Source organism: Malania oleifera, chromosome 7 (assembly GCF_029873635.1).
Source record: "Malania oleifera isolate guangnan ecotype guangnan chromosome 7, ASM2987363v1, whole genome shotgun sequence".
NCBI classification, from domain to species: Eukaryota; Viridiplantae; Streptophyta; class Magnoliopsida; order Santalales; family Ximeniaceae; genus Malania; species Malania oleifera.
Window position 1 is genome coordinate 68,429,239 of NC_080423.1, and position 23,361 is coordinate 68,452,599.

General features: G+C 36.2%; 1 protein-coding gene across 3 annotated transcripts in view; it reads right to left on the minus strand.

The window, feature by feature from the left end:
- Positions 1-19,837, minus strand: part of LOC131160424 (protein kinase and PP2C-like domain-containing protein) — a 43,105-nt gene extending 23,268 nt beyond the window's left edge. For all 3 annotated transcript variants that reach the window (XR_009138043.1, XM_058116092.1, XM_058116093.1), the window contains exons 1-7: positions 19,527-19,837; positions 19,294-19,411; positions 17,847-18,013; positions 16,326-16,393; positions 15,947-16,170; positions 4,813-4,864; positions 1,243-1,792 (exon numbers count right to left, since the gene is read on the minus strand). Coding sequence is in view for 2 of the 3 variants with exons in the window: in XM_058116092.1 (XP_057972075.1) it covers positions 1,243-1,792; positions 4,813-4,864; positions 15,947-16,170; positions 16,326-16,393; positions 17,847-18,013; positions 19,294-19,411; positions 19,527-19,641 (1,294 nt within the window). In the remaining variant the exon portion in view is untranslated. The remainder of the gene's footprint in view (positions 1-1,242; positions 1,793-4,812; positions 4,865-15,946; positions 16,171-16,325; positions 16,394-17,846; positions 18,014-19,293; positions 19,412-19,526) is intronic.
- Positions 19,838-23,361: the final 3,524 nt, after the last annotated feature.

Here is a 23,361-nt window from a genome sequence, read left to right on the forward strand (position 1 = left end):
GTATGGCATGAAAGAAAATGCTCACATTTTCCATGATCACGCTTCACCTACTGATATGATTTGGACAAGATTGTATGTTTTGCCTTGCTATATGTTTCCTCTTCAGGTTGTTTTAGTTGTTTGGGTTCCTTCGACTTTCAGCATGACTGGTTGGCTGAGTTAGTTTGATTTTTTGCAAGTATTTTTCTTTTCTTTGTCTTTTGTCTTGTTTGGGAGGATTTCTCATCCTCCTTTATATTCTCCCTTCTCTTAATTAATTTCTTTTTTTATCAAACAAATATGTATATCACAACTGGAACAGTTTCCTGTAATTCTAGAAGTTGCAGAAGAGTGGTGCAAGTCACAAGTGTCACAAGCATGCGCGGCTGGCAGCAACTTTCAAGCAATGATCTCCAGTCTGATACCAGATCGGAGGGTGGCAACTCCAAAGGTGGTGGTGGTGCAATGAGAAAACCCCAAGAAGGGGAAGATCTTGAAGGGTTGGTGACCAGAAATATTGGCCCAGTGCATGTGAACACATGTGTAGTAGGACAGCAACAAAATTTTGGGTACAGCGTGATTTGAGGTCTCTGACTTTGATGGTAGGGAGGTGTGATGATAATTTTTCCAGCTATGTGGTGTTCAACAGGGGCAGCTTTTTTTTTCGGCCAATGAACCATACTGCCCCTGGTTTGTGATTGAGATGCAGTGCTGTGGATGTCGTTCAGATTCAGCTCTTGTACCAAATTAATGTACTTGTACCAAATTAATGTAATATAACAGAGAATAGAGAAGATAGAGAGAGATGAAAAATAGAAAAGGAAACAAAACAATAGGAAGGAGGAAGAAGTGATTAGAGTGAGAGAGACAGAGAGAAACCAAAATACATGATCACATATTAATCCATAAATAATTATAAAAAAAACAAATAAATTTTAATCCATACATCCTAGTTTCCTAAATCTACACCTAAATTATGTATGCTGAACAGGCAACCAAAACAGTGGCGACAGTCTTCCATTAGTAAATTTCTAGGAAGCAACTCTTTTTCCAATCTACAATAAATAATCTTTTTTCACTATCAAAAAAAAAAACTTTTTTTAGCTTCCAATGGAAAGGAATACCCTATTTTTCTAGAGATCTTAAAATCAATAAACTATTAAGCCATTGAGCTCTATTGACAACTGATAACCATAATCAATTCTCCCTTGATATTAATATCAAAAACATTTAAATATTGAAATAAATCATCCTTTACTGCACCTCGATGACCATCAAAGATTCCAAACACATAGACATCCTTTTCATTCCATGCATGGGGCATAAGGAAGTGTGTATCCTCCATAGCCTCCCTTCTTCCACAAGTAGAGAAGGATCCCCAAGAAAGTACTGGATGGTATGCCAAAGGATCATGCAACGAATCAAGCCAGAATCTCAAACCAGAATAAGCACCAAGGGAAGCATTACTGGAAAAACGTTCCCCCCGATTGAACCAATTAATACTTTCTTGATAAGTTCGAACATTGTTGTTGTCGTTTATGAGATAATCTCCAGGAGAAACAGAGGGATCACCAGAGACCATTTTCTCTTCCATCACACTCATTCTGTGCTCCAATATTGGACCAAGTTCCAAAACAATGTCATAGAAAGACGGTCTATTTTGAGGATTTGCATCCCAACACCTTTGAATCAACGACAGTAAGCTTGCTGGAGCACCTGAATCAAGACACGCAATGACTGGTCTCAATCCTTCAGACACCACAGCTGCTGTAAGTTGCTGTTCAGTGTAGTTCATTTCCAGCACAGTGTGGGCCTAGCAGCAGTAAATATGTTGTAATAATCAACTAGCAATTTTGCAAGTAAAATTTACAGAGTAAAACCATAGAGGACAATTATTTGAAGTCAGATTAACAATTAAAATGCATAATACATATGCATGTTGGGGGGGGGGGGGACTTAATACTTTTATTGCTTTAAATGCCTATAGCCTGCAAAAAACTTCAGCATCTATGGTTCTCACAATGAATTTTATCTTTACATTAAAAGTCCAGCAAAACATTTTCTTTGAATTTAGGAAGCCAATCAGGGGCTTGCTCCCACATGTAGAAAAGATATTAATAACCACAAGTCCACAATGCTCTCATGCAACACAGCAAGCGCATGCACACTCGATTGCAAAATACATGTGAAACAAATCACAATGAAAAATTGGGTTAGTATGTAAAGCTTTTCACGAGATGTCTTTAAGAGGAATTCTGTTTTAGTGTGAAGAATAGCTAAATGCAACTCCTTTTGTTGCATTTTTCATATCAAAAGTTTGAGTAAGGAATTCTTTTCATTTAATTTCCTGAAACTTACGTTTCTGTTTTCGTAAATTCCTTCTTTTTTTTTGAATAAAGGATAATTTTATTAAATCAATAAACAAAGTACAAAAATAGAGGACAACGAGTCCTCCCTGGATAACAAAAGATAACAAAAAACTGTAAGCTACTAAAAGAACCAGGAACAACAACACAAGTGTTAATTACAAGAGCACTGCCCTCTAATCTCTCCTGATTTTGGACAGTGAAAATCACCTAAAAAACCCAAGATAGTGCACCCAAAGGGATGCAAGGAAAGTCGCTCTCCCAAAGTAACCATGGACAGTTTGATGACCTTTAAAATCCTAGCATTCCTCACAATCCACAGTGTCCAAAGGATGGCAAAGACAGCCGCAAGCCAATGAGCTCTTCCGTTTCTATCCTTTCCAAAACTCAAGAAATTGACCAGTAACAAGTGTTCCACCTTTCTCAGGGCCAACGACTATTTCTGCAAGAGAAAAAAGGGCATTCCAGAGCTTCAATGCTACCCTGCAATGCACAAAAAGATGGACACTTGTTTTGTTGCTTGCATAATAGGACTAAGAGGTTTATGCACCCTTCTCCTCTGAAGAAAATCCTGTGTTAATCCTTTCTAGGATCACAGTCCAACCAAAAGCTCGAATCTTCCCAGGGCCTTAGCCCTACAAAGAATGTGGTTACAAGGAAAAAGGTTCAGGGAGGGAGGTTTTAAAAGGGGAGACAGAAAAAATTTAGAAGTGATTGTACCTGAGAGATCTCCCTCCCACACGCTTCCATCTTCATGAATTGTAGGAACATGATGGTCTAATGAGGAAACAAGGTTAGTGAACTCTTCAACCTCTCTTTAAATGAATTCCATAAAGAAATGAAAATCCCAAGGACTCCGCTCAGAAGAAATGAAGGAACTGATGGGAGCATTATGAAACAAAGAAAGCTTGAATAAATGAGGAAATTTCAACTCCAACGAAGACTCCCCCACACATGTCCTCCCAAAAGCGGACTTTTTTGCCATTACCCACCTTAAACTGAATAAGAGGAAAGAAAAGGCAAGCTACCTGGGACACAAATTTCCCTGGACACACTTAAGAGGTTTTCATTGGAGGCGGATCCAAACAAAGTCCATGTTCTACAACATAAATAATGGTGTGGATGTAAATAAGGACTTCAGTCTTCGGTTCCTTCAAGCTTCTGTTGTGATGTTTGAATGCTAATTTCCTTCATTTTCTACACCATAAATAATCATGTGGATGAAAATAAGGAGTTCAGTCTTAGGGGACTTGATTGCTTGAACATTCTGTCAGGATGTGTGAGATTTCGCGTGAATGACACAGACATTACTTACATTCAGTATTAAGCTTTAATTGCAGAAGGGGAGCCTAGGCGCAAGGGTAAGGCTGTCGCCGTGTGACCTGGAGGTCATGGATTCGAGGCGTGGAAACAGCCTCTTGCAAAAATGCAAGTTAAGGCTGCATACTATAGACCCATTGTAGTCCGCCCCTTCCCCGGACCTTGCATGCACGGGAGCTTTGTGCACCGGGCTGCCCTTTTCAGTATTAAGCTTTAATTGCTTCAACAGTAAATTATGTTTACTGGTGCCCCAAGGCATTAGAAAGCTACAGATATACTTGGAATCTCTATCATTCCCTGATTTCTATCTTCATCTTTTAAAACTCAAAAATAAATATTTTGGAAAATTTTTTTTTCAAAAGCTTCAGAAAAAGAGAACAAGAACCCAAGATGAAAGGACAAAAGGTTGTATATAATGCTGTCACAATGATCAGCACCCCTAACACCACAACTATTACATCATCACCACCATGCGATCACCTCCACTGATTCATTGTGTTCACTAAATATTGATTCAGTCAATGCAATTTACTCATCCAAATATGTTTCCATATGTTCAAACAACTTCGACTACAAAGCATGTTACAATTTCATAAAATTTCAGAACGAAAATAAGAAGCAGATGCTTGTTTTCTGTTCTTGAAAATTGAAAAAATAGGCGGCAGTACCAAACAACTACTCTATGATCAAGCAAGCTTGTTTCAGTTCCAAAATACAACAAATGAAGATGTCATCATAAACTTCATACTAGTCAAGTGAAATGCAAGCACAAAATAATGAATACTGGCTGGAAACGTAGTTTAAAGTTTGCATAGGGATAGGAAATAAATTCCCCGTGAGACGAGCAAAATGGACTCAAAAAATGCACATAATTATATTAAGCACCAAACAAAATATATTCTATATTGGATTGTTGAATATGCACTGTGCTCCAGAAATATTTACATGCTTCACAGCAATATAAATTTATAAAGCAGCTGATCCAACAATTACAATTAATATGCAGTAAAAGCAAGAACATCCTCACTGAATCTCCAATCATGACATCAGAACAACAACAGCAGTAACAAAAAGTTAACGATCAAGCCTAAAAAAAAAAAAGGAAAAAAATATTCCATTAGAGGGAAGGGAAAGAAAAGATGCTAACCTGGGCTTCTGCTCGAAGATCAGTGTATGGAACAATACCAGTAAGAAGCTCACTGTAATAAGCCAAGTCAAATTCACATTCAGGGAAGAGAGAAAAATATGTTTAAAAAAAAAAATGTTTACAGCAAAGGATTCTAGATTATAACAATCCAATCCCCAAATATTTTGACAAAATTAATTTTTTGACAGGCTATTACAAAGTTAAACTGGCTGTCCATGCTAACTAGCATAAATTACTTTTCTTCTGGTTAAATGATAACCCAAGCTGTAATTATTAAAGTATATGCAGCAGCTATTGTTCATTTTTCCTTCCCATTTTGAAAATAAGTAGTTAGTAAAAGCACTTAGATCAGGCGACTCATTAAACAACTTATTCTATGCCATTGTCCAATAGGATACAATAAGTGCAATACATTAATGAACAGAATTTAGTTTTTTATCTTCTCCTTTACTGCAAATATAGCAGATTATCAACCCGAATGATAAAATAGTGTTATCACGCTGTCCCCTGTGTTCAGTCTGCAAGCCTACTATGCCCTCTCTTAAAATGACAATTAGAATTCAAACTCAAGTTCCAATCCAAAGTGGGAAAAAGTATTATAACAAATTCCATTGTCACATCATATAATCAGCAAAGCCATGACCAATCAAAGCCTCAAATTCAAAAAATATACAAGCTTTTCAGAATTAGGAACTTCCATGGACAGTATGGTGTCGCAGTTCCAAAATTATCTGCTTTCATGCTAACAGCAGTGTAAATTTCAACTGTAAGGTAAGACATAAAAAAATTCAAAAAAAAAAAAAAAAAACTTTAAAGTGGCCCAAGAAGTTGAAACATCTGGATGTTCAAGGTAGATCATACAAACAGCCTAAAGGGTACAGTTATTGTAGTATAGTCCAATACTGGGATACTTTTATAAGAATGCAATCTTTGTTCCACTAAATTGCAATGATCCTGTCTTCCATTAAGAAGTGCTCACTCTGTCCTTAAATCCTTTCAGCAAGCAGATACAATTTATTTCTTTACTCTCTTGATCTAACATTAAAGAAACAAAAAAAGACAAAGTATTTGACATGCCGATAGCTTCATCAATCTAATTAAGCTACCACGTAGCTTTTAAGATAAGTAGAAATAAGACGAAGTATGTGAAATGTAATTTTAGTATGTTAGGAGGAATACTAGAAAAAATATTAAACTTGAGGGCCAATAAATTAATAGCTAATAGATTTGACACCTTAGACCTATTATGCAAGCTGAAGGAGAAATTGAAGATATGTAACACAGAGTTAAAGCAGGCTGGATAATATGGAAAATTGCTTCAGGCATGTTGTGGTCTTAGAATACCCTTAAAATTAAGAGGAAAGCTTCATAGGACAGCTATAATACTAGCTATGCTATATGGATCAGAACGTTGGGCAACAAATAAGCAACATATCCAAAAAGTAAAACTTGCCAATATGAGAATGCTAACATGGACGAGTGTGATAACTCTAAAAGATAAATTTCCAAATGAAAATGCTCATGATAAGTTACACATAGGATTTGTAGACAATAAGACAGGGGAAGGGGCTGTTGAAATGGTGAATTAGTTAATGTTAGTGGCAATAGGTGAGGGAGCGGTGGATCTGGAATAACTAGGAGTAAGATAGTAAAGAGTTGGCAGCCTTCCATTTGTCATAGGATATAGCAGTATTGCCGAAGATCATGCAAAATGGCAGAAAAGATTCAAGTTTAAGGCTTAATTGTTCATGTTATTGTTCTCTGAAGCAAACACAAGACCAATATTGCCTTTGCAGCAAAACAAATGCCAATCAGCTGCTTTACATTGCCATAGAAGCAAGAAAATAATGCTCAAGTTGAAATATATTTGGCTTCATGCATCCCTAATTACTGTTCTCACAGTTACACACATTTTAAAGCAGTTGTATGCATGTATGGGTTTTTTATTTTTTGGAGGGACTATATTTTCACTTGAGGAACCTTATGCACCTGTTTCAGCTTTCAAGACATTTTTTATGGTCCATCATCTTGCTGCGTGACTGGGTACACCTGCCTCCAGTAAGAAAGATCATAAAAATTTGTCCAAATCCTTCCATCTAAATTAAGTCTTACCTTCTGTTCAAAGTATTTCCATGTGATTACAAACTCATTCAAAAATTTTATGCTATCTCTATAATGTTCAAAATATTTTCAAGGCTTCCACTATTGGCCAACTTCAGCTAATTAACAAAAAAGTAACGCTTATGATCTTTACTGTGCTTAGAGGTGTGCCTTTTTTATGGAACATTCCTATATTGGTAACATAGGAATGAACAACAAGCCTAGTTGTGTAAAAAAGAAATCATTACAATGGTATTCAAATTTATTTTTTAAAAAAAATTACTGTTGCCTAACACTGCAATAACATTTTTGGGACCCCAACAGGCCAACATCATTACAGGACCAATTGTCAAAGATCCCTCAATTCACAGTTATACCAGCCAAATGGCATCACAACATTTAGATAGTTACACACCCAGAAAATGAATAGCCTAAAAAATTCTGCTTAACCCCATTTTTTTTCTTTTTCTTCAAATAATTTAATGGTAATCCAAGCTTAATCTATCATATTTGCCTTAAAGAAAACTATAATGAAACTCAAAATCGGGACTGGAATGATTCTAGGTAGTGCTCAGTGAACTATGACAGGAAGGGGTTGAAAAGGGATTTTCTTGGTTAATTGTCAAATTTGTTAATTTTTAGTTGTTTTATTTTAATATTTTTTAATTATTTTTTGTTATTTTTTATCTTTTTCTGTTTTTATTTTTTGGATTTCTTGTCCCCTTAGGTTGTAACTTCTCTTTCCCAATCTAACATAATGCACTTGTAGGTTCTAAGAAAACCAAAGTGATCTATAGCCAATGATGCGTGTAACCCTTGTTGTATGGTTTGCTTATGCACTATATTAGGCAATAGTAAAATCCTCCCTTTATATAACAAGTTTAACGAGTCCCAAAAGTAAGGAGGGGCTGAAGTTGGCTCTTCTTGTGGCATTTGGATAACACCTCTACTCTCCAGATTTTGCCACCTTCATGATTTGGTCAAGAGTAATACATGCAGGTGAAGAAACAGCGACAAGTTCAACTTGTTCAGGAAGTCATAAGAGTACATCTGCCACCACATTCTTAACACCTTTCTTGTAAATGATCACATAGTCACAGCCTAACAACTTAAGACTCACTTCTAAAGTTCCACGGAAGAGATCTATTGCTACAAAAAATACTTTACGCTCTAGTGATTAGTTTGGATTTGGAAATGCCTGCCAATTAAATATGGTCTCCTACTTTGTACATGCATGCACAGTGGCTAGCATCTCTTTGTTATAAACAAACATGCTGATGTAGGATGGGGAAAAAGCCTAACTAGTAAAAGCAATGGGGCATCTATCTTGCATTAAAATTGCACCAATGCCAACTCCTAATGCATCTGAAAATGAAGAACACCTTGTTGAATCCAGCAGGGCAAGAACAGGTGTGATGGACATTGCATGCTTAAGCTTGACAAAGGCTTGTTCAGCTTCCTCACTCCGTTTGAATGCATCCTTTTTCAGTAGAGCGGTCAATGGAGCACTAATCTTTCCAGAATCCTTGACAAACTTGCTGTAGTAATATGTCAACCCCAAAAATTCTCGCAGCATTTTGATTGTTTATGGAATAAGCCAGTCTGTCATCCCTTGTATTCTTAGAAGGATCAACAGAAACACCTTCTTGGGAACAATATGCCCAAGGTATTCTGCATGCAGTCGAGCAAAGCAGCATTTTTTAGATTTCTTGACAAACAGATGATGCTCATGAAGACTCGTTAGTATAGTTCGCAAATGCTATAAATGATCTTAAGGAGATAGCTATATATCAGGATATAATAAAAAAAAAAATGAGACCAAACTTATGTAGGTAAGGTCAAAAAATGTCATTCAGAAGGTGGAAGGTGTAATATTTAACCCAAAAGGAATAACCAAGAACTCTTAATGACGATCATGAGTTCTAAACGCAAGCTTATGAATGTAATCCTCATGTACTCGAATCTAGTGATAACCTGATCTCAAGTCAAGTTTGGTGAACTGCCAGGCACCTCCCAACTCATCTAACAACTCATCCAGAACAGGGATAGGATATTTATCCTTCAGTGTTCTTGTTCAATGCTCGATCATCAACACACATCCACCAAGAACCATCCTTCTACTTCACCACTAAGACGAGAAGAATATGGACTGACAATTGGTTGAATTATGCCAGCAGTTAACATTTCTTTCACTATCTTTTCCGTTTCTGCTTTCTAAAAATAAGGATAATGATAAGGACGGATGGTAGTAGGGACACTACCTAGGAATAAAGGAATGTGGTGATCATGTGTTCGCTGAGGTGGCAATCCCTGGGGCTCCCCAAGTAGGTCAGAAAATTCTAAAATAATATATTTTAGCCCTTCATCCTACCTAGATTGATGTTGTAACTCCTCTGATGCTCAAAGTTGTATCAGCCATCCCAAAGAGTGCCCAAGACATGCATACAGTGACCCTGCACCCAAGCAAGGTGTTTCCTGCCAAAACCTCCATCGGCAAGGTCACCACATGTATAGTTTTAGATACAATACACATAGATATAAGTCGGCATAACCTAAGACACTGGAACATTACAAGTCAACCACCCAAATATACAGCCGAACTATGAGCTAAGGGCAACTGATGAGGATTAAAATGGCAACCACCCATACACCAACAATAGCACCTGTAAAGGGCTAAAAGGGCTATGCATAATGCATGATCTCACATATCCGATGATGGGATCATGTATTCAACCAGACCCCACACCAAGAAAGGCAACTATCGTCATGATAGACCTAAAAAGGGTGGATATTCAAAAATCAGGCATAATAAGCTCCCACAATCATGCATGAACTGATTCACAACCCCATCCTCGAGAATCCTAATTTTCAGCCAAGGGGGTCATCGAATTCCCCTTATAAGTAGCAAAGAAGGCCAATCTGCAACAATAATATTGATTTCTCCTACTTTCTACGTGATTCCCCTACAGAGTTAAGCATTGGAGAGTTTTCTTGGAGCCCTGCTACTGAAACCATAAGCATTCATGTGTGTAGGATAGTTGTCATAAAGAGATCTAAGAAGGCTCTTTGTAGAGCTCAAACCCATTTGGTCACCTAGACTAAACACAAGCCATTGGCCCATGATTTGCATGGTAACAACGGCCATACTAAAGCCACATCAGGACAACAATAGCTTCTTGTTATCAGTACACCAAAAGAACAGTAATATTAATAGTAAAAATAGTTGGCTTTTTCTACTTGTTCTAGTAACAATTACCAAAAAGCAATTTAATTCAATGTCTTTTTTTCTTTTTTTTTTTGGCTATAAAAATTTTTAATGGTTATCTAGTCATTTAGCATTATTATTATGTGTCAGAGCTTTGCTAGTAATAAGTGTGAGTTAGTAAAGGTATTATAGCCTTTACTATTGTATTTGACGTATATTATAAATAGAGGGAGAGACCTATCATTGAGGTAAGGTCTTCCATTTTACCCAATTATTCAACATGGTATCAAAGCATTATTTTGAAACCTAAACCCTAATTGTTAGTTTGCTACCACCACCATCAAAATCAAAGCCTAAAACCCAAAATCCGCTGCTTGTCTACCATCATAGAAGAATTTCCAGCAACACTATAGCCCCAGAAAACAGCCAGCAGCTGACCAGTCACTAGGAATTTCTTGGGCGACACTGCCAGTTCAGAACACAAAATCTACTATTGATTTTGCAAAATCAACACCATAGTCACCCACAGGCACTGCCAATCTGTCCCCCACCAAAATCCATCTCCAGGAAGTGTTCCATGCGCCCTCACACTCCAGTTGAAGGCTGCCAGGGCCGACCCCTCACGCCGGCGCATTAAGCTACTTTCAAGCATGTTTTTGACCTGAAATCATTAAGCAGTGATCCAATCCCTCTATTAACATGTTGATGGAGTTTTTCATGATGTTTTTTGCCCAAAGACCTCACTTTTTTAATTGCTCGTATGCGACACCCAAAGAATGGTTGTTTGATGCTTCGTAGAGTTGTTTATCAACAATTATTGAGCTTATTGGGTCTGAAACAGTGGGATTTGCCGTGTTTTTTGATTCAATGTTCTAATTCCTTCTACATACCAAAATATCAAGCTGTTGGGCAAGTGTTTTGCTCAAAGATCCAATATTTGTTTTGACCATGCACTCTTGGTAATTCGTTAGTTGTTGTTCGATGTAAGTAAAAGTCATTGGTGACTCTCTTGGAGCAGTGGTAGTGTTCATAAGCTGTTTTTTGTTGGTGATTTGTCCATGGAAGGTTCGGTGGTTCACCTCCCCAATTGTTCCAGTACTGTGTGTTGCTTTCTTGGGGCTGCATCTGAGTTTCTTGGTGTTGTGGCAGACTTGTACTGATTTATTTATGACTTGTTCACGGTGGGTCACCTTATTCGTGGTTGTTCCGATTGTTCCAGCAATTAATCTTGTTATCATTGGTCCAAGTTTGTGAGCGTTGGGATGGAGTTTGCAAATCCCAAAAGTATGGTTCCCTGTTAGTCACTTGTTTGAGTGGACTGCATACTGTGACTATATCAAAGGAGTATTCAAGGTTTCTACAGTATCAATCTTCTCAACAAGCATCTTATCACATTGCGTCTTTTGCCCAGAAAAGTATCCTACAGAGTTTGTATGTCATCTACCATCTTTCCCACTAGTCCTTGAGTTACCAATTCTGCTGCCACTGACCATATAACAGGTGCAACCAACTTCTTTTCTGACCTCCGACATCCTAAAAATCTACCTCAAATTACCCTTATCGATGGATCCACTATTGCTATTAAAGGGATAGGAACAATAAATTCTACTCCTTCCATCTCTCTTTCTTCAGCTTTATACATTCATAGATCTATTTTCAATCTCATGTCAGTTAGTAAGCTTACAAAGTCACTAAATTGTTCTGTCACTTTCTTTCTTGATTATGTGGTTATTCAAGATCCAAAGACGAGGAAGACAATTGGCACCAGACGTAAGGCTCGTGAACTTTGCTTCTTTGAATCGTCTTCACCTCCCATTGCCTGCATAGTCGTAGCTACACCACTTCAAATCCATTGTCGCCTTGGTCATCCGTCTTTGGACAAGTTGAAACAACTAAGTCTTGTCAATTGGGAAAATATCGTCATATTCCCTATGCTTCTCGGGCCGACAAACGGGTGGTTTGTCCTTTCATGCTAGTTCATTCTAATATTTGGGGTCCTAGTCATGTCACGTCGAAGTTAGGGTTTCAGTACTTCGTTACATTTGATGATGACTACTCTAGGATGACTCGGTTTTATTTTTAAAAAAAATCATTCCGAATTTTTTAATATCTTTTGTGCCTTCTGTTCCCAAATAAGGACTTAATTTGATATGCTAGTTAGGATACTTCGTAGTGACAATGCTAAGGAGCATTTCAATTCCAATTCAGTACCTATATCATATGACTAATTTTGGTATGATCCATCAATCCTCTTGTGCCCACACTCCATAGCAAAATGGAGTTTGAGAGCAGAAAAACATACCTATTATTGAAGTCATTCGTACCCTATTGTATCAATGAATGTCTCCAAAGTCTTTTGGAGTGATGTTGTGCTCACAACTTGCCCCCTTTATCAATAAAATGCCATCCTCTGTCCTTGGTAGTAAAATCCCACATTCAATTATCTTTCCTAAGGCTCCTTTATTATCCTTTCCTCCTCATATATTCAGCTATGTCCTTTGTCAATCAGTTCACTCTAGGAACGAATAAGTTGGATCCCCGTGCTATCAAATGTATTTTTTTAGGCTATTCCTATACTCAAAAGGGATATCGATGTTATATTCCTACTTTACATCAATTCTTTGTCTCTGCTAATGACACCTTTTCTGAGTCTACACCATAATACTCTAATTCCTTGAGTTTTGTTGACCTTGATGAGTCCCTTCCTTTGCCTTGACTTCCAGATCCAAACCTATCATGAGTCTAATCTTCCTACATCTTCATCCAATTTGAGTCCTTTTCGTCGCTTGGATCATCCTAATTTGCAAGTATGCACAAAGCAACTTCAAAGGAGTGCCTCTTCCAGCTTCTACTAATGTGCCTCTAGTTCTCTCCTTAGATGATCTTATTTCCCATGATGTTGATCTTTCTATAGCCAATCATAAAGGTAAACACACTGGTACCCAACATCCGATCTCTAATTTTGTTTGTTACGATTTCTCATCACCCTCTTATTACTGTTTTGTTAGTACTCTGTCTTTTGTTGCTTTCCAAAATCAATTTTCGAAGTCGTATCCCATTACGAGTGGAGGACTACAATGGTTGAAGAGATGCATGTACTACATAATAATGATACTTAGGATTTGGTACCTCTTCCTCCTGATAAGTTTGTGGTTAGCTGTTTTTAGTTGTACAATGTGAAAGTCAATCCTGATGATTCTGTGGCTCATTTGAAGGCCCGCCTTGTTAGTAATGGATATAATCAGGTGTATGATTTGGATTATTCAGACACATTCTCTCCAGTTTCTAAACTTGCCTCATTACATTTGTTCATCTTAAGTCCTGACTTGTCATTGGCCTCTACATCAATTAGATGCAAAGAATGTTTTTCTACATGATGATCTTTATGAGGAGGTATATATGGAGCAACCACCTAGGTTTGTTGCTCAGTGGGAGTCAAACTTAGCATGTCGGCTTAAGAAATCACTATATGGATTAAAACAATCTCCAAGAGCATATTGGCCATTTTAGTGTTGTAATACTGGAGTTTGGCCTCCATCGGTGTGTAGTAGAACACTCTATACTTTATCATCATACTCCATCTAGCAAGATTTTGCTTATTTTGTATGTGGATGACATTGTGATCACTAGTGACGATGATCAAGGTATTCAGGACCTAAATCTTTTCCAACAGAGTTAGTTTCAGACCGAAGGCTTGGGACCATTGAAGTACTTCTTGGGTATAGAAGTATTGAGATCCCATATGGGAATTGTCTTATCACAAAGGGTGTATGTTCTTGATCTTTTAGATGAGACGGGGCTGTTGGGATCCAAACATGTTGATACACCATGGATCCCAATAGTAAGTTAGTGTCAAGTAATTTGTTGCCTAACCCGAGTTGGTACTAGAGACTTCTTGGAAAGTTGAATTATTTCACAGTCACTCGACCAGATGTATCCTTCGCAACAAGTGTCATGAGTCAATTTCTTCATTCCCTAAGAACAAGTCACTGGGAGGCAATAATTCGCATTTTGAGATATCTCAAAGGTGCACCAAGGAGAGGTCTCTTATATCAGGATCAAAATCACACTCATATTCAGGGATATAAAGATGCAAATTGGGCCAGGTCACCTTTCAACCGAAGATCCACAACCGGGTATTATATCTTTGTCGGTGGCAATTTGGTGTCTTGGAAAAGTAAAAAACAAACTGTGGTGGCCAGGTCAAGTGCTAAGTCAAAGTACAAGCTATGGCACATAGTACATGTGAACTTGCTTGGTCGAAGAACATGTTGAAAGAACTAGGTTTTCCACATTCTTAGACTATGGATTTGATGTGTAATAATCGAGCTGCTATTCATATTGCTTCCAACCCAATCTTCAATGAGCAGACAAAGCACATTGAAGTTTATTACCATTTTATTTGGGAGAAACTTGTATAGAAGCTCACTACAACCACTCATGTGAAGTCTTAGTTTCAGCTTGCTGATTTGTTCACTAATGCATTGGGAGGTGCTTGTGTGAAATTCATTTGTAACAAGCTAGGAGCATATGATATATATGCCCCATCTTGAGGGGGAGTGTTAATGGTTATTTAGTCATTTAGCATTATTATTATGTGTTAAGAGTATTGTTAGTAATAAGTGTGAGTTATTAAGGGTATTATAGTCATTACAATTGTACTTGACATGCATATATATAGATATAGAGAGAGAGAGAGGGAGAGACCTATCATTGAGGTAAGGTCTTCCATTTTAGCCAATTGTTCAACAAAAACATAATAGAGTCATTACGGCTGATATACTTTGCACAAGTCCTCTAAATGCCCTCTAATTCATTTACAAGTTTTAATTGCTAATACATACAAATAAATGTGCCTTGGATTACTCTAATCTAGGAACTGTTCCAGAATCCCAAAAAAGCAATTTAATTCAAACTCCTTTTTTTTTTTTTTTTTTGCCATAAAGACATAATAGAGCCATTATGGCTGATATACTTTGCACAAGTCCTCTAAATGCCATCTAACTCATTTAGAAGTTTTACTTGGTAATGCGCACACATAAATGTGCGCCTTGGACTACTCTAATCTAGGAATTGCTTCCAAATCTTCTGTCACAATTCACCTACAGCAGAATAGGAAGATAGTTGTTAAGAAACCTCATAATACACCTGCTCCACTGTGCATCCCTATGCTAAGCAACATGGATTTAATAAGCAATCAGCCAGCAAACTAACTGATGTCCCACTAGCAAATAGTGCTGAAGAACAAGTACTTAATGAACAATTTTCATTCTTACTTCAACATTCTTACTAGCATAGCCAACTCTGAGGCAGAAATCTGAGAAAGCAATCTAAAAAGTTTCATAATGATCAAGATAATTGAAGAATGTTAAATAAGCAGCATAGGTTACATCTCAACCATAAGAAAACTTGATAAAAAAAACTTTTAGAATGGGACCGACAAATATTTTTACAAGAAAAAAAAATTATATTCAGAAAGAAGAAGACACACAAACTAAAGGAGGAAAAGTTGTCCTTAAAGCTTAAAAATGAGAAAAGATAAAAAAGAGAAAGCCCAATAGACTAATTGAGTTCACACACTGTAGTACAGCTTAAAATGTTAGCCTCAAAGCTTATAAAAAGAAATTTGGATACACCAAATGTAGGATCCATCCAAGCTTGCATCTAAAAACCATGACATGTATCAATTCACGCAAAAAGTGGCAATTGCATAACTGAATTCCAAGTTTTGCACCATGCAGAGTAGCCAAAAAAAAAGCCCTAAAATAGCATACATCAAAGCCGTTTAAGTTACTATGCACCAATCGTCAACTTGTATGAAATTCTTACTTGATGGACACCCCAAAACTGTAGACATCTGATTTTTCACTGTGTATCTCCTTTTTCAATATTTCTGGTGCCATATAAATGAGTGTGCCAACCATATTTTTCTTATGGAAACCACCAGTTGGCTTGCCAGATGATCTCCAATTTGCAATAGAAACTTGTTTAAGATCTCCTTTGTACTCTGCCAAACCAAAATCTGATAGGTGTGGGCAAAGGTTCTCATCAAGCTGCATTAAAAGCATGATGTTTGTTACATCAGCACAACTCAAAGCACCAAATTTATTTTCTCAAAATTATCAATAGTTGCAAAAAAGAACTAATATTTATTTAAGAAAATAAATGCCAACAGAGGAAGAGTTTGGGAAATATGGAAGGCATTTACAAGAATATTTGCTGGTTTCACATCTCTATGTACAATCCCAAGGCTATGTAGATACTGCAGAGCTTTGGCTGGAAAAGGGCAAAAGAAGTATAGGCAAATACTGTAAATTAATCACCCAATAAAATTTAATAAACAAAAGATTAAGAGTATAAAATTATATTTCAAATGTGATCCAAAAAATATATTTGCAGCTTTCCAGAGCCAGCTAGTTGCCTCAAGAGAATACCATAGATGATTAGAATGTTTTGGTTCCAAATAATTGAATGGCCACAAAACAGATACCAGAAAGTTTTTTTTTATATAAAAAATAAAACTTCAAACTTAAGCTACAACTTGTCAAAATGGAAAAACCAAAATTACATAATTCAATGATTACGAAGTTTTGACATCAATTTATAAATTTTATAAAATAAAAAAAAAGTGGCTTACCCTAATTAATTTGGTCATTCCATTCATATTTTTTTGCATACTTAAACTATATATTGTAACATGTATATAAAAATAAAAAATAAAAAGTTCATTTTAAAGTTAAATAAAGCTAATACAGCTGTAGCTTATGCATTTGTTAATATGTGTCATCATTTAGGCATCAGTAAATGCTCATATGGCCTGGCAGCAGCATTGACTAGCTGACATCTATAACAATTCCAAATAAAGTTCCAATTTTTATATCAGATAATCTATCTCAACTATTATGTGAAACATGAAATCTTGACACGTGACCACAGAACAAGAAGACATTGCTTTATGATGGAATAATTTACTTGTCCACAAACCCCATCTGCCAGCATAGTAAAAGAAACAAAATGATAATAAGTTTGTCAAGTAAAGCGTTCAGTTGATCACTGATTTTTTTTAAATGTTCTATGTTGGCCATTGCAATTTTTTCCTAATGTAGCAATCCACAAGAAAAATTTGGGTAACTATTAGACTGAAATTGCAATGATTTAGAATGTATAACAATCACTTCAGGGAAAGAAAGAGAGAGAGAAAACCGCATTAGGGGAAAAAAATCTGCAGTGATAGCATACTGCACTTTAAAAAACTGAGGTGACTGACTGAGCATTTCACTACAAGTTTCTCCAATGGAAAAGAAAAATATACTGATTAAGAAATTGGAAAAAATTACTGTTTAAGGTATCCAGTCTTTAAATGTAATGTAAGCAGGAAAATGAGTAATAATTTTGAAACAAAAAAATTGAAGGGGAAGAAAATATCTACTGGTCTTATCTATGCATGCTTTATTAAGAAAACCCTTACTCCAAAGCAGAGGTAAATAGTTGAAAGTGAAACAATTTTAGCAATATAAACAATAAATTCCTAATAAAAGCAACCCCCACAAATTAAAAGTCAAATCATAGCACTTCAACAATGCTTCTGGATCAACAACATACAAATTACACAAAAATATTACTAAGAATAAACAGTAAAATAAAATATAACAGTGATAATTAAAAATTAAAATGCATGAAAAAAAAGGAAAACAGAATATCAAGAAGCTAAGACCATAAAATGTTTTACCTAGCTGCACTGTGATCATGAGCACCTGATCAAGTTTTGGGTTCCATTCTTCTACATGTAGTTTCTCGAAGAGATTACGTGACTCATAGAATCGAAAGAAAAACATGTAATTGGGTGGCTTTGCATGCGCTGCCACCAGTGTCGCTAATCCTGGGTGATCCAACTTGCTTCATAATCAAAAAAAAATTGGGAAAAATTAAAAAGGAATCAAACAAATAAATAACAGCTGTACTAGATGAAATCAATCAGAAAGACTGGGAGAATATGAGAAATTATGGGTGAAAATATATCTTAGGAAGCAGCATATAAATAATCAGCAGAAAATGGAAGTACCCAATGAAGCAACAATTTTAGAAACTAAATCAAACATGCCTATTTCATTTTAAAATAACTACAGCACAGCCACAAACTAAAGATTCCAAAAAATTTATAATAACTACAAATGTTTTACGCTTTTTAGTTGGATGAAATTACCCTTCTTTCTCAAATTTCAACACTCTTAAAGTTTCACAACAACTCTCTATTGAAGGAGATCCACAAACTAAATAAGTTTCCCTAATTCTATCATCACTCTTTTTTCTCTCCCTTGAACATGCACGGCACTCTATCTCTCTCTCATTTTTTATTTTTTATTTTTGACAAACAAAGAAATTTATTAGAAGAGATAAGAATGTACAACAAAAAGAAAAAGTGAAAAAGAAAGGAAAACCGGGAGCATAACCAGGAGCATAAGAAATCATCCCTTTACAACAATAACAAAAATTACATCAGGAAATCATCATAATCTGAAAGCCAAGTCAATGAAGCAGAGCAAATCAGTCCCACTACATGTCTCCCAGAGAAACATGACAAAAACATCTGTCAACTGACACCCACAAAACCACTCTACTCCAAACCAAATTATTAGCTGCGGCCACCCCTTTGAAAGTTCTGGCGTCTCTCCAACCAAACTCACCAAATGAAAGTCATAATAGTGCAACACCACAAGGCTTCCATATCCTTCCTTTTTCCAAAACCTTTAAATGTGATAGAGCAGGAAGCCTTTAAAATGGGTGCAAAGTACTAAAGCAGCATTTGGGAGCATGAATTTCAGATCTTGGGTTTGGATTTGGGTAGATTTTGACAAAATTCAATACAATTTTGTATTACATCTTCTCCAAATCCACACGAATCCAAAAATCCAATATCTCTCCCAATCATAGGCTAGGCTTTCATATTACATCAACAATACAAATGCCAAATGTATATCCCAAATAATAATAATAATAATAATAATAATAATAATAATAATCTGATCCTTATTATTAAAAATGACATAGAGTTCTTAAATTTAAATTATATGTATTTGTGTCAACTCCACATCGAACCCACCTGGGTCACACTAGGAAAATAGAGAAAAAATTAAAGAAAAGTCATGCAGCGAAAGAGAATGGGAGGGGGAACAGACCACAACAGCTGCAACTCCTTGTGAAATTTATCGATATCCTCTGAAGTAGACAAAATAGGTTTTTTCACGGCAACTCTCACCCCATTCAATCTCCCTTCGTAAACAATACTCTCCGCCCCTGGACAAATCAATCACGGGAACGAAAGCAAATGAAGTATTGCAATTACCAAGCAGAAATCAAACGCGATAGGCTCTTTGATTTCCCAATTAGATTGAGGGCCAGCATTGCTTACCTCGAGCGATTGGGGAAAGGATAGAATAAGAAGAAGGTGGGAGATGCAAGGGGATGGTCTTGCTGCTGCAGCATCCTCGGATGCAGGTGTTTGGCTCCACGATCTCTACCCCCATCTCTCTCTCTCTCTCTCTCTCTGTGAGACTGAAATTGTTTTCAGACGATGATGAAGAAGCTCGGAGGAGAGGGAGTGTACCGAGGCGAGGACTGTGTGTGAGGCGCCAGCACGTCCGTGCGTCCGTCCGTCGCTCACTCGCTTTGGATTTTTGCCCGTTTGGCAATGTGAAGGAAGCTGCATCCGGGACCGTTGGGCGCTAGTTCCCCCACGTTAGCAGTAAACGCCGCCGTTTTGACACTTTAGGAATCTATTCCTTTCCGTTTCCATCCATGTTGATCACATGTAGAAGCCAACCTAAATATATAATTGTGTTAAAATTATTTGTTTGTACTTATTAGTTCATCATTAAACTATTAAACTACTTCTAAAATTATAAAGGGAAAAATTTAATAGTTCCAACATGACAAAAATTAAAATTTTATATTTATCCTTCACTTATTATTTGTCCAAAATAAAAGTTATTACGCACATGTATAAAATCAATAATTTGATATGCTATTACTAGTTGTGTGTTTGAAGATTGATCTACTCAATTGACTTTTCAAGCTCTAACTCCTAGTCATCTCTTCATCACAACCACAACATGGAAAACCCGACCGTCTAGCCATTACGACCAACAACCTTGATTGGTGATCTTTTTGTTCTGTTCTCCCCTTTATATTACCTCTATTCGACTGATCTTCCTCACAACTCTTTCGAAAAATTCCCACACTCAACAATCACTATCACGAAGAACTACATAAAAATCTCTTGCACAAAAGAATCACAATTACAAGGCTAGTCCAATACCAACTCTGAAAGCATCCAAATGCATTTATAAAATTTTCAATTGGCATCTTGAATACTTTGTTTGGCCTTGTTTTGTGTTTTGTGCGGTGTATTTTTTTATTTTATTTTTTTGGTTCATTGTTTGCTTGATTGAAGGTAGAATATTTGAGTTTTGTTTTATAAAATTTATTATTTTTTATTAAAAAAACACAATTGTACGATAGTTGACTCAATATACATATATATAATTGCGTTAAAACATAATTGTCTTTCCAAAAATTGGCAACAAAAGCATAACCAACTTTTGGAAACTCAATAATTGTGGGGCCCAACTAGCACAACCATGCATGGACTGCGTGCATCCATAGCCAGCTTAAAACTAACTTTCCAAAAGTTAGTTTATTAACAAATTTCACCCCTTCTCCTTCATGCACTTCATAACCAATCAAATTTTCATAAGTTTATGTTTAATACCTATTTGGTTTGAATGCCACTAGTTTAATCTCTCACATTCATTGATGTTATATTTAATTCTAACTACTAAACACGGAGGGGTTATAACATTACTACCAATAAATTTAGTCTAAAATACTTTGATTCATGTCGAAGTGTTTCACAATTTCATATAACTATATATAATGAATAAAAAGGGAAAAAAATCAGCTCCCACACAATCATCATCTTTTGTCTTGGTGTCATAGGTTGTCTAATAGATAATCAAACATCTCATATTATCCATCTATAACATAGTAAAGTTATCTTACTTTAAGTTGTTGTACGGTTGCAATCTCTTCACATGGTGTGAGTGTAGGTGGAATATGCAACTAAAGTTATCTTACTTTAAGTTGAGACAATGACATGTCATCTGTTAGTCTTGAAACATCTTCCTAGGTAGAATAACCACGTTGTCTCTTTGTTAAACAATGTGATAGTTGTCAAGTAAACAATCAAACATCTTGCCTATCTAAGACATAGCAAAGGAGTCTTTGCAACGATCTTGTGAACAACAACTGAATGAATTGAGACATATTTGACAATGTCAATCATAGGATCCTTGTAACAATGGTTTTTGTAGAAACCCAGAAAAATTTGATTTATGGAAGTAATAAAAGAAAAGAAAAGAAAGAGAAAGAAAAGAAGGAAAAAGAATTCTAAAAAAGGGGCATCAGCAAGAATTCGTCGATGAACCAACGGTCTTTGTCGATGAATGTCCTTCTAAATCTCGTCGACGAAGTACACGTGTCTCGTCGATGAGGAGATACCGAGAGGAGAAAAAAACTTCAAACCCTAAAATGTTCTTCGACGAACTCACCGGTTTCATTAACGAACTTTCTTCTTCGGTTCGTCGATGAGTCCACGTGTCTCGTCTACGAAACCACATGGACAGCTTCCTATATATGGCCAAAAATTAGATTTTTTCAGCGAAATTTTCTTTTATCTTCTCTCTCTCTCTCTCTCTAGAATTCGGCCAACCCACCTTCTCTCTTCAAATACGACTCTATTTTACCCCGTTTCGACTATCGGAAGTTACCACGATGATTCCGGGGTGATTCTCTACAACATAGTCGGAGCAGATTGTTGATTTGTGGTTCTTGGGTACCATCCCAAAATCAAGGTAAGTAAGTTATTTTAGGGTTTATGTAGTTATTTGGGATATGTGAACCCAAGAAATGTGTTAGACGATTGGATATTGTAAGCGTGGTTTAGGATTTTAACATGCTTCTCAGAAAATCAAGTAAGGGGATAGACTAAGTCAAATATTTTCATAAATTTATTATTAAATATATAGTATTTAATTCAAAAATTTATATATGTGAATAGTATAGTTTTTGGGAATATTGATATTGAATTGAGAAAACCCTAGAACAGATCTAATAATATTTTTCAGAAAAATATGTTTTCCCCAAACAGATAGCATGATATATATAGTAACACTCACTTGTGTGGCATAAGTATATATATTTTACTGCATTAATAGCTTGTCAAAATATTTTATGATATTACAAAACAAGCATGATTTGATAACAGTTTATTTTTATAAAAACTATAAACAGTATAGAAATTATATTTTCAGTATATTATGATTATTCAGTCGGCGCAGATGTCATGATATTTTAGCCGGCCCAAATGTCATGACTAGATATGTTATAATAGTTATTCAGAAAATATTATCATTACAGATGTTATACAGAATTATGAAACAGTTATATGACAGTATTATGAAATATATTATATGATAGTAGAACCCAGATGACTTAGTTTAGATTCAAAGCACGGTACCATAGCTATTTAGATTAGGTAGTGCTACCACACATCTTAGATAGAGTGTGGGAGTTGGATAGTCGATTGTGCATCAGGGAAGAGTAGTGTGCCCCCCTAGTAGTCCAGAGCAAGATGGGCAGGCCAATCGTACTTACAAACTTATCAGTTTTGGCTTAGCGTGGTAGGCTAACCATTGCTAGTTCTCGCCTACGGGCTGCACAACCCAGTCATGTGGGGGTAATACATGACGTCAGTTAGCTATCCATCTAGAGTATAATTCTAGCAATACACACATAGAACAAATGATTTGTATGTATACAAAAATTTAGTATGTTATATTGTATTTTGTTTTATTCAGATTTTATACAGAATAGTTTTACCAGATTCGTCAAATGCAGGTTCAGCTACGTACAGAGTTTCCTTACTTATCAAATACAAATTATCATGTACAGTATATATTTATAATACAATAATACTCATGTTGCCATACACTGATATTAGTTTGTTTCCTTTTTTGAGAGGTGTCTCACCCCAATATTACAAACATTTCAAGAAACCCCGACAGACATGTGGAACGAGCTCTGAGATAGAGGAGTTCGTCGATACCACCCCAGTTGCAAGGTAAGTGGTTGAGTTAGGATTAGGATGGATTGTCCATTTTGGAATGTATACGTGTAGATATATAGGA